The following is a 13,028-nucleotide window of genomic DNA, read 5'->3' on the forward strand; positions in this document are numbered from 1 at the left end:
GTCGCCGGTCGGCGCCACAATTTTGAGGAGCTTCCGGTTGGGAAGGGGGAAGCACAGCATGTCAGGTGGAGACTCTATGGCAAGGAGCGGGTTTTCCGGTTAGCTCCACAATTGATAGGGCTTTTAGTTAGGACAGGTAGACAAAAAAGGTTGGCTCCAGAATTGAACCAGGGGGGAAGGGGTTCTGGTTAGGACTTTTGTGGCTCTTTGAGTGTTTAAGGTTGCCGAACCCTGACCTAATAGCAAAAGAAGCCCTGATACTGCCCCCAAAGAGTCTGGAACTGGAGAAATGATGCAGGAAAGGAGCTGACCTCCAAATTGCTTTAATCTACTACCACTATTATTCTGGGGCCTTTCTGCACCCTTTTCCCAGGATTCTACATGTATGGAGAATACTGTAAGCTCCTCTTCTGATTTTTCATAGAAGTAATTAGGGATTCACACACCAACCCCAGTGTTATCCACCTAATCTTCAGACCTGTAGTACTCAGATAAGCACAAAGGACTACATTTAGGTAGGAGTGAGCAACACTTGTACATAGTACAACTGACTTCTGAAGAGATTTAAAGAAAAAATACACTGGAAGGAAACTGAATCCTAAAAACATTGAATTGGAAAGGTTATTTTCTTTATTTTAATGAGGATCAAATAACCTGGTACCTCTGCATATACTACATATCAAATCCTATTGAAGTTAAGAGGATTAATAACAAAAGGCTAGGAATTATAGTCCAAAACATCTGCAGCACTTATCCATGTCCCTGAACAGCAAGGAACTAGGAACTTTGTTCAGCAACCAGTCCTGGAGATAATTTGGAAAGACAGCTGAATTCCAATAGATTATGCAATGTTACCTACCATTTAGACATACAAATCTGAATGCACAATATTCTGCTTTAAACTGAAGTCACTCCACTAAGAGAAACTTAATTCCAACTACTGGCAATTACTCCAACTACTATCTTAGGATAGGATAGGATAAGGAGGATGGAATGGAATGGAATAGAATAGAATAGAGGAATGAAGAAAATGAATAGAATAGAATAGAACAGAATAGTAGAGTTGGAAGGGACCCTAGAGGTCTTCTTGTCCAACCCCCTGCTTAGACAGGAAACCCTATACCTTTTCAGACAAATGGTTATCTAATCTCTTCTTAAAAACTTCCAGTGCTACTTCATCAGTCTCTTCTGTAGCCAAAACTAGGATATAGAATGACTATTAGCTATGCCAACTTGGAAGACTATATAGAGAACGAAGCAAATCAGCAGATCATGGAAGAAATATTTTCTTTTTAGTAAGCATCTGAGAAGGAAGTTACCTGCCCTTCATCCCATTACTGGTATGAACATTAAGCTGCTCTGCATCCCTCTAAAGTGAAGTGTTTTATCTATATGACTGAAATGTTCAATGTTGACTGCCTTTTCAAAGAGGCACCTAGTAAACCTTTTAAGCATGTAGTAAGGGGCTTTGCAAAACACCAAGCTCTTTTGCATTTTGTTCTCACAACTACCGTGGAAAGGTGCACTATTCTGAAAACCAAACACTCTAGTGTAAGTGGAAGAAACCAATTCCAGGTCAGCAGCTTAAACTCATTTGAGATGCTGGGGGTAATCTCTTGAGGAGAAACTTGGCATAAGGCCGAGGCACTAAATAGCTTTTTCACACATTACAAAGGCTGTCCTTTGAGGAGCAGGAAAGAACTATACATATAAAGCCATTAGCCTACTAATTATTCTCTTCACAAAACACAAAAGATATAGCAAGGGCTATAAATAGGGAACTATATACGTGATGGTCCATCATATCACCATCTACTGCATATGTAGATCAGGGAGATCACCAAAATATGAATAGTATAGCCTCTTCTTCATAATTTAGTTGCTAGGCACATACCGATATAACTTTTATCATTTAGAGATTTTTTTAAAAACTAAAGATGTAACAATTGACCACATCTGAATGAATTTTCTCATCTGCAAAAAAAAATCCAGTTAACCAGGTTAATATAATTAGCTAATGGAGGTTCAGCTCTAGCAGAAATTAAATCAATAGAAAGAAATTATACCATTATACAATGCAATAGAAGTTTCGTACTGTGAGTTTAATACAAATAAAAAAAAATAGCAGAACCAAAATTTAACACATACCTCTTTTATAGTTCAGGCAAAATTCTTCCATTTAAGTAAAAAAAAAAAAGACATATTCGGTAATCTAGAATTCCATGGCGCATGAGGGTTTTCCCCATTTTTCAAGATATGGTAATGCACAATAAAATATCATGTTTTGCCTCCCTTAGTCTATTTTTTTTTTACTCACTGGTAAGCTAGAGGGTCTCGACTGAAGATTCAAAGTGACATCTTCTTGCCCTTTACTGGAAGTCATTGACGTGGCAGACGACGCATGGGAGCCAAATGAATCCTGTGACAACTCCTAGAATATAAGAGACCAACCAGTGTGTGGGGGAAACCCACAGAAATATTATTTTTATCTCAGTCTAAGTTACAGTACAGTCATCTGTCTTCCTTGGCTCTATTCAATCGCCCCAACAATTAGAAGTAAGTATTATAAACAACTGCAGAAGTTAAAAATTAGTGTAACCCAATAGCGTTAAAAACCCTTCCTAACTTCCCACGCTGCTTGCTCTTGCATAGGAAATGACATCAATAAGTAGCCAAGGAGCAAAATATTGATGGTACATCCAATCAACCAGATAAGACAGATTGTCAATCAATCCAGAATCAGCAAGCACATAATTTTGTGTTTTCTTTCTAAGCTGCCCATGTGTGTATGTCTCTGTATTTTTTTTTAAAAAAAACTTATACCCAAAGAACAAAGGTTAACAAACAACCTGCCATTTTGTGCTTCTTGGAAACATAGCAGGGATTCAGTGGTTAACTCACTGCCCGCTTCTGATCCCTGATCCAGATATATAGTGAAGACCTGAATCTTTCTTTTTCTCTTTCCTTAAAGCTAGAGGTTTGGAAGACCTACTCAAAACCTCTGCTGCAACAATTCACCATGCAGAGAAAACTAATATGCGATGGTATTAGCCTTCCCAAGCTTTATGCCTTTCAAGGTCAGCAAGTACAGTGTTGCAGAAACTGCCCTAGTTTGCAAAGATGCACATGGAAGAGTTTTGAACAGACAAGCTCCAATTTCTCCAAATCACCCATTTCATTTTCCTTCATGGTGGTTTTGCATTAGTGTAAGAATCCTCACTTCTCCTCACTTCAAAACTGTGGTGTTCCAGTTCAAGTACTTCTTTGCTACTTGTCATGTAACATCTCTCTTTGAAAGTAAAGAAGGACAAGTGTCACATGGCAAATGAGGAGGGGAAAAAAGGTTAAAATCCCCATTCTGCCCCATCAAAAACCTGGGAATTATCTCTTGCCTGAATTGCTTTACAGATATGTTTGGCAGGATAAATTACAGCTATACCAGGTCAGGAGATGGTACTAAAATGAGAATAATATATGCCTCTTTGAGCTCCTAAAAGAAAAGGCAGGATATGCATTGATGTATCAAAATCAGGTTGCACTTGATAAAGTACTTTTTGCCTGTGGGCTGTCACAGACAAACAGTGAAAGGTGGTGTTTTAGTTTGTTGTGTGTAAATTGGCTTTCTGCCTGGTCGCCGACAAATGGACTACTCAGGTATTGTTAAGTAATTGTGTTCTCAAATATTTAAGACAGTGTTTCATAACCTTGGCAACTTTTAAGATGTGTGGACTTCAACTCCCAAAATTCCCCAGCCTGCAAAGGAGTAGTTCATCTCTTTGCCCTATTTCCACTTAAAGAGCAGAAAAGGTATTGATAAGTCTGACCCAGAACCCGAGCTACTGTGTAGCTGCCTAGTTTTCCAGAAATGCCTATCAAAGGATTGGGGCAGAGGAATGGGGCAGTTCATGGAAGACAACCTACCTGTGGAGGTGGGAAGCGCTGCTGAGAATAAGCCGACGGCTGCTGTGACTGAGACGGAGGGTATGTTGCCGATGGCTGGGCGAGCGCCGAGGTAGCAGACTGCTGAGCTTGCTGCTGCTGCTGCTGCTGCTGGTAAGGGGACTGGGACTGCTGCTGAGAGTAGGGAGTCTGACCCTGGGGGTGTTGCTGCTGGCCTGGGGCTGGCTGCTGGGGATATGGAGATGGGGACTGCTGGTGGGATGGTTGTGGCTGTGGCTGGGAATAGGGGGGCTGGGATGACTGAAGCTGAGGCGGCTGAGACTGAGTTTGCGTTTGCTGATAAGAGGGCTGAGCATGTGGGGCCTGAGTGGGGGGCTGTTGGGCATAAGAAGGCTGTTGCTGGGGGTGAGGACTCTGCTGGTTGTAATAAGGGGTCTGACTCTGCTGACCATATCCAGTAGGGCCCTGCTGTCCATAAGGCGGTATCTGTTTGGGAGACATTTTTTTTTAAAAAAAGACAGAAATCAATGTCAAGTCAGGAAGATGCTGAAGAATGGAGCTCAGACAGATGCATTACAGGTAGTCCTTCACTTACGACCGTTCATTTAACATCAGTTTGAAGTTACAGCAGCCTCATACTTATGACTCATCCTTGAAGTTACAACAGTGCAACCACACGACTGCGCTTGGCAACTAGCTCGCATTTACAATTGTTACAGGGTCTTCCGGTCATGCGATCACGGTTTGTGACCTTAGCAGAGGGCTTCTAGCAACTCAACTGGGGGAAGCCAGATTTGCTTAATGACCATGGTAAAAATGATCGTAAAATTGGTCCCAGACATGTGATGACTTGCTTAATGACCGAATGACATCACGTAGTGACCAAAATTCCAGTCTCAACTGTGATGCTAAGTCAAAGACTATCTGCACTCTTGCCTGGAGGTTTTCAGATATTAGTTATGACTATTAATTATATTATGATCATAATATTGTAAACAGGATGGTCACAACTGTTCTATTATAGGGACAGGAAATACTCTGTCCTATTTAGCGCACCTGCCTTTGCCCAGCTGGCACCTTCCAGACTTATGCCATGACAATAAAACAGCCCAGCAATTTCTTCATTTATTTGCTTACAATAATGTAACTATCTTACTTCAGTCATATTAACTCAAAGCTGCACAGCAATATTAAATAAATGGATCTGGTGACACAACTGAGATATGATCATTTACCAACACGTTCACTCAAAACAAACATTTAAGGTTTTGAGATCTAGTCCCTGTTTATGGAAAATAAGCATGTTTTCAGAGGACTGCATACTCCTTCTTTACCTGCTGTGCATAAGAGACAGTGCCCATTGCAGTTTGCGTCCTGCTTAGAGTTCCCACTGGATATCTCTGTGGAGTCTGTGGCCCATATGGCTGTCCTGGATACCCATGGCCTTGTTGCTGCCCTGACTGAGGTCCCTGCTGTTGTGTGTATAGGTTGTTTCCTCCATAAGGCTGAGGTCGCATCTTCCCCATCTGATCCATTGGACTGGATGGCTAGGAAAGAAAATCAGAATACATTATAAAATGTCCAATTTCTATAGACAGCTGTCTAATAATATTGTCACTTACTTATGAAGAACTCTAAAAGAGCCAACCAAAAGAAAAGTAAAAGAAAGGTAAACAAGCCCTTAACTGTCATTAAAATTCAACAGGAAGTAAAAAGGCAGAGGAAAAAGATACCTTTTGGTCTCTTATTTGTATATTTATATACAGAGCCCTAGAATAAGTTACTATGGCACACCTTCTCCAACTTGATGCCCTCCCGATTTTGGGGATTACAATTCCCAAGCCAATAAAAATCAAAATTCCCTGGTGCTGCTGGTTGGGAATTAAAGAAGTGGTGGAAAGAAGGAATAGATACACATTTTGCACTCATTTTTTTTTGACCCTGAAAGTTAACCAACTTCTAAAACCATGAGAACATCCATCTAGATTTGCCAAATGACAACTGTGCTCTTACTTTAGTTTGTCGATTAAATACTCCTTTAAGTCAAATTCAACTTCCAGTGATTACACAGCAATGTCCATTCTGCTTTCTTAGCAACAATGAGGAAGCAATTTGCTACTGTCTTTTTTCAGGATGTTTTTTGATTTCCCACTCTAGTCTTATGGCCCTGGGGTTTCTTAGTGGTTTCCTATTCAATTGCTAATCAGTGCCAATCCTGTTTAGCATTTTTGAAATCTGCCAAGGTTGTTGCCACTAGCTGTAGCACAGGATGCTAAAGAATACTTCATTAAGAGACAATGCTTACAGGTTAAGAAAGCTACCATATTTTTCGGAGTATAAGATGCACTGGAGTATAAGACGCACCAAGGTTTTGAAGAGGCAAATAAAAAAAAGTTTTTGCAGTCTGCAAACCTCCCCAAAACGGCTCATTTTTCCTCTTCTTATTCGAAAATATTTTTTTAAAAAGGGCATGAATAGCCTTTAGAAGGCTTGTAGAGTGCTCCTGGGGAATGGGAGGGGGGCAAAAACGAGCAAAAACAGCCCATTTTTCATGAAAACTGGCCCATATTTTGTCAAAAAAAGGGACATGGAATAGCCTTTAGGCGGCTTATAAAGAAAAACGGCCCGTTTTTCGCTCATTTCTGCCCTCCACAGCCCCCAGGAGCTCTCTGAAAGTTTCCTAAAAGATATGCACGGCCATTTTGCAAAGGGGATGCGGTTTCGGGAGGCAAAAAAATCCTGTATAGGAGTTTACCAACAAATAACTCTTCAATTTGTTCCAATCTTTTAGATCACTAAGTTGGTACGGCTGATCAAAACTACAATTTTTTTCTATTTAGTTAAAAAAAATCTGCTTTTTCATTTTCCTAAAGAAAACACATGAGAATTACTGTTTGTAAAACAGATTAACATATCTTTTCTCACTCCTGGGCCTTAGACTGATATGTGGTAAATTCTTTCAGTAAATCATGATTGCATTTCATGTGTTAATTTTACACTGATAAATATAAGAGGAAAATACTGGTCTAGAATCCAGATCTTTTTTTACCACCACCAACTCTAATCACGTGCTAAATTTAAAGACATCAGAAGCAATCTCAGAATTGCTGTTCCCCAAAACCTAACATGAAGCACAAACCCCAGATCATTATAAGGAGGAAATATCCAGTTTTGAGGTTGTGGTTAAGGCACTAGGCTACAAAGCAGGAGATCATGAATTCTAGTTCTAGTCCTGCCTTAGAAAGCTGGCTGGGTGACTTTGGGCTGGTCATTCTCTCAGCCCAACTCGCCTCACAGTGTTGTTGTAGGTGAGGAGAATAAGAGGAAAGTGTATTGGACATATTCGCCACCTTAATTTATTTGTAAAAATAATAAAGGTGGGATGCAAATAAATAAAATTACCCCTCATTCAATTTCTGGTGAATATATGGATCTAACCACATATTCTTCTTGGCAAGAGTATGAAGTGATTTGTAATGTTTGCCTTTACAGAACGTTCTATTGGAAATCCACATTAAAGCTAATCAAACACTGAATAATTAAAGTTTTTTCTCATCAGAATATCATTCATGCTAATGTAACAAAACGTCTAAACACTGTGGAAATTTGCATATTCTGCTCTGGTACCAATGAAAATGCTGCTCTTTTTCAAATGATTGCCCTGATCCAAGTCAAACTCCCATTTTCAATCCACAGAGCAGGGGCAGACAACCACTTGCTCTCTAGATACTATGGATTACAATTTTCCCAACCCACAGTCCTTTGAGGTAAAGATTGGGAAACAAATACACAAAAAATACTCACTTATTTTATTGATAAAGGCTGTAATAACAGAATCTTATCAGCAATGATAAGAAATGCCTATTAGCATTTCTCTCTCCTTCCCTTTTATACCCAAGAGAGTCAAAGCAGGACATCCTAACTGTATTTCTCACACTTTCCTGTGTTCCTATGCTAAGTTCCTGTTTTCCCAATGGATGCTGTGTATTTTTGTGAAGGCCATCTCCATATACGTCTACAAGACTGGTTAGGGTTGATGGGTACTGATTACATTAAAAATATTTAGAGGTGTTTGATGCCTAGAACTATCTACAAATGACTATGATATTCTTAAGAAAGGAATGTTAAATATCTCAGAGCAACTATACCCAAGCTGGATCCTCCAGATGTGTTGTGACTACAATTTTTATTATATCCACTTTGAGAATTATAGTGTAACACAGCTGGAGAGCATTAAGATGAGGAAGGCTATTGTGTGAGTATAAGTAACCCTTAAAATGATATATTTAACATTAAAGGGCAAAGCATGACTTTTTTAAAGGTAGTAATGCTGTCCTTTTCCATCCCATCAATTTATGTTAACCCGTTCTGCTCAGTTTGCATGTTATTTTTCCAAGGACATGTTTCTCCAAACACCACACGCCCCATTCTCTTTATATAGCTTCTCAACTAATAAGGTTTTTGCTTAGAGCACACCCCTCCTTTATTTATGATATAATATTGGGGAGGTTTTGTCAACTTTTAAAGTTTTAAGGGATACTGGAAAAACACTGGTTATCTCTGCACTGAGCTGTTTTGCAAATTTGGTCTTCTTCCAGAACAAGGCAAGACAATCCACAACCCCTCCTCTTGGTCAACATTTAAATAGTAGCCTCAAAAGTAAACCTGTGTCTGTCTGGCCATAGACCTTTTAGCTCTGTTACTGGCATCATTGCTTTTTTTTTGGGGGGGGGGGTGGCAGTTTCAAAACAAAAGACATTGCTCCCTCTAATGTTATAATTAATGCTACCCCTAATTGCAAAAACAAAGGCCAGAGACTTCTAATGCACTTTCAAGATGGCTACACTGCAGAAGGCAGAAGTGAAGTCAGAATCCTTAAGAGTATAGAGGAAACTGAAAAGCCCATCTTGGATCTTGTCGTCCCCCCCCCCCCCTTTCTGGCCAGCTGTGCCATCAACCTGATAATAAAAAATACATTTTTTGTGGGGAGGGGGAGGAGGAATCTCACTGGCTCTTTAACTGAGGGAAGCTCTAATTGATTCCCACAGTAATTAACCTGCATTTTACCTCAGAGTGTGCTAGTTAAGGAAGTCAGTGCAGCTATTTATAACTCCTCTCAAATTGAGGGCAGACTGCCTAAAATCTAACACATCCCAGCTGTACTCCTGTTTGAACTGGGGCCAAGGGAATTTTTTAAAGCAATCTTGGCACTGAATGAATGACACCAACACGATGAGAGCACAGAGTGGTTGTGTTGTGGTGACGTAGCAGCGGAGGTGGAATGGGAAGGGGGGCAACTGCATGATAATCCCTCCTTCTCCAGCGTGCTCTGAGCTCATGGGCCCCAACCCTACTATCCCTGTACAGCCAAGCCAGGAACCACTACTACTGGGATCAAAATACAGGAAGTGTCTTTTTCCTCTGAACACACGTGGGCTGATCTGCTCAGACTGGAGCCCACACCATCCCTGTCAGGGAGGTTAACTCTCATAATCTCTGACCACAACCCAGAAAGAGTGGAGGGAACAGATGGGGATGGGACCCCAGCAGCAGGATAGGTCACGTGGCACTCCACATGGCTTTGAAAGCACAAGCTATTGTTTGGCAGCTGGGCTCTGGTAGAAAGCCAGTGAAGACCGTTTCCACTGGGCAATTCAAGGAGAAGCAGCAGCTGTTGCTGCCTCTTCTTCTATTGCACCCTGCTTTGCTCAAGCTACTCAATGAGGACCGAGAACAGGGAGCCCCTGGGACCAGAAAGCCACCAAGCAGATGAAAGCTTGCACCAACACTGCACAGATTTAATACTGCTTGGTAAATGCGCAGATGCCACCTCCATCATCATCCCCCCAGCTGAACCCAGATGGGCTCACAGACAAATGCAAGAACGAAATTAGATTTCTGGGGAGAGGAAGAAAGGAAGGATTGTCTCCCTTGGCTAAAGCATTCTATTACTTAGTGCCTATCTGACCCCTCCGGAGAAAATAAACCACTTTTTAACCTCACGCTATACTAGTTTTAAGATGAGAATTTTTTTTAAACAGAGGGATAGGAGGTCATTGTGGGAACAGAGGCATTAGCTTATTTCCTCATTCGAAAAGTTCTCAGGATTTTGGTCAAAACGTTGGCTAGATTCAAACATTATGCTGCGCCATGCTGTTTCTTCTGTTTATGATTATCATTTTGGATAAAACATGCCTTGCTGCAGAGAGCGTAGGCTCCACAAGCCATCCACAAAATGCTTAGAAGGCAATATTAGCCCCCTCAATGGGCTCCCTGGTTCTTTCTGTGGGTGGTTGGAGGGGCATAATTTTGAAGGCACCCATTTCTAGTTCGCCAATACTGTAGTTAAGCATATCATGCAAAGGCAGGACTCTACTTTCAGCCATTTTATTTATTAAACTTATATGCCACCACCCATCTCACTAACAAACTCATTCTGGGTGAAGCAACTTTATATATATATCCCTGTGCTAACAGATCTCTAATCATGATTACATTATATTATTTCTGAGGGCCAGAATATGTTTGGGTAACATGATTGTTAGTTTGAAAGCTGGATGGGCAATTTCAAAGTGAAGCCACTCCAGCAGTTTCAAAACAAGGCAACAGGCAATCAGCACAGAATGTTCACCATAATTCCATTGTATAATTAAGGATGTATAATATAGTAAGACAACTTTCAGAAAGACACTAGCTAATCCCAGTTCTATGCAAAGTGGAAAAAATAACCTACAAATTTCACAGCATGAATGATTTAAAGACTGAAATATTATTTGGTGTTAGGGGGAAAAAGATTTGGATTTGCTATGATTCCGAATACATAGCAAAGAGGCATTTTAAATTAAATGCAAAAATTATACAAAACCATATTAATATGATAAAGGCAAACAGGAGTGTTACAATCAAGGGGAAAATTCATCAATGTTAACTTCAACTTATATCTTCACCATTTTGAAAATCATGGTACACCATCAATTTTTGTTGCAACCATATTGTTGCTAAACATATATTCTCTTGTCTATGAAGATAAACTATAATTCGCAACAAAAGAAGTAAAATGAATAAAGTGGCTGCAAAGAACTTCAGACGGTCAAAAAATGTTGTGCTCCCCTCCGCAGTCACATGACATTATGGGTGCTTAGTAACACTTGCATGTACGGCCATGTTCATTGTCTCAAGGTCACATGAATGCAATTTGTGATGGGTTTTTACAATCCATTACTTGCTAGTTTCATTTAATGGCCACATGGTTCACTTATCAATTGTGATGATTCACTTTATGACCTCCCCGACTTACTACCAAAATTCAATTGTCATAAGTTGAGGACTACTTGTATGTCAGCTTTTAGAATTACATGCTTCTATAATTTTTGCACCTTGAGAATTGACCCATACAATAATAAAGCACAAATTACTTATTCAAGAAGTCCTTTCTTCCAACATGAGCTTTCTAACTGAGATAAGCAAAGCTAGTTATTATTCAGCCAATACACAGTTTGACACCATGATCCTGCACAGCTACAAAGAGAGAGGTGAAAGTCTACAAAGCTAATAGTTGGCTGGAAGATAAATAAGGCTGCAACTGTACTTTTCAGCTACAGTAAACAAATAATTTGTTATTATTCTGCGTAACCTCTTTCAAATGAGCTCACTCAAGCCATTCTTTCCCACTTTTTTAAAATTGCATTTTTAAATATTTGAAGGCATTTACCTTAAAACATGGATTTTAAAAAGCATATTGATAATTATTTTAGCGAGAGACCACACTGTAAAATACCTAAGTCCAAACTCCATTGGAACTGGTTCAGGATATACAGGTCATGTGGAATCTTGCCACATTCATTTTGTCACTGTTTTGACAAAACAGTGGTTGCAACAAAACAAAGAAAAAGAATATAAAAGTATGATAAAACAGAGATTCTCATATTCTGGCTAAGATTTTTTCATCTCCTTAACTGCCAGATTTTGAAATATTTAGTTAAAGGGGTTTTACCAAATAAAAATTGAATATTAAAATTGCATGTATTATTCCAGATACAAACATTCATCTTTCTTCTGGAACAGTTTACTCCATGTGTTTCTAGATATACAAGGCACAACAATGCAATTTTCACACTGTTAGCAATAATGAGAAACACAAGTCATAAATATCCCCCCCCCATATCCTTTTATTTTGTCTCCTGCTTTTAATTTATTTTGTTCAATATTCTTAGTATTTTTCTATGCTTTGTGTAATATTATTAACCCAAAAGGAATATAGCATGATGGGTATGAATGCACATGGAGATCTTACTACTAGATGTAACACCTCACTAACAATTTGTGGCACTGGAACTTCAACTTTGGTAGCACAGGCTTTCCCATGATCCTTAGTACTGGTTCAGTAACGCTAGATAGTTTGTGTAAGACTTCTGTTAATACCAAAGTTATAATTATTGGGGTGGAGAATAAGGAACCCAGAACAATAATATGAAAGTCATCAACAAGAATCATGTAAGCTTGCTGATAAACTTTAGATACCTTACATCCAATATCCATCTAATGTGGTGACCTCCAACCTTTTGGGCACCAGGGACAGATTCCATGGACAGGTTTTTCCGCGGACTGGAGGGGGCGTGGTTTTGTGTGTTGCCTGCATCCCATGGATGGGGCTTGATTTGTTTCTGTGGCTCCGTTTCTGGCAAGTGCCACTCCACGGACTGGGGGTTGGTGATCCCTGATCTAATCATTTTTTTTCAGACATGCCAATAAATTTGTGTTTTCCTCGTAACTTCACTTAATTCATTCATTCTAAAATTGCATTTGTTCATTTTCCAAACTGGCTGCTTTCAAATTGCAAGTGTTCTATCAATATACCAGGGGTATCAAACTCAAGACCTGGGGGCCGGATCCGGCTTGTAGGGTACTTGGATCTGGCCATGGGGCTTCCTGAAAAAGCGAAGGAGCTCCGTTTTCACCAGCAGAGAGTTGCAGGAGGTCGTGGCAGCCGAAAACAGAGCTTGGGTGCCCATTTTTACTGGCAGAGCGCTTGGGCCAGCATAGGTGCCCCCGACACAAGTGACGTACATCGAGCTGGCCACTCCCACCTCAGCCTCACCCACCCTGGTCTCCTGAGGCCAAACACAACC

General features: G+C 40.1%; 1 protein-coding gene across 1 annotated transcript in view; it reads right to left on the bottom strand.

Annotated features, from left to right (window-relative positions):
• ARID1A (AT-rich interaction domain 1A) overlaps window positions 1–13,028 on the bottom strand; it is an 85,967-nt gene that overhangs the window by 50,373 nt on the left and 22,566 nt on the right. Inside the window, exons 2-4 of the mRNA XM_032228296.1 lie at window positions 5,235–5,447; window positions 3,922–4,386; window positions 2,318–2,431 (exon numbers count right to left, since the gene is read on the bottom strand). Of these exons, the coding sequence (XP_032084187.1) occupies window positions 2,318–2,431; window positions 3,922–4,386; window positions 5,235–5,447 (792 nt within the window). The remainder of the gene's footprint in view (window positions 1–2,317; window positions 2,432–3,921; window positions 4,387–5,234; window positions 5,448–13,028) is intronic.

Source organism: Thamnophis elegans, chromosome 12 (genome assembly GCF_009769535.1).
Source record: "Thamnophis elegans isolate rThaEle1 chromosome 12, rThaEle1.pri, whole genome shotgun sequence".
Classification (NCBI taxonomy): Eukaryota; Metazoa; Chordata; class Lepidosauria; order Squamata; family Colubridae; genus Thamnophis; species Thamnophis elegans.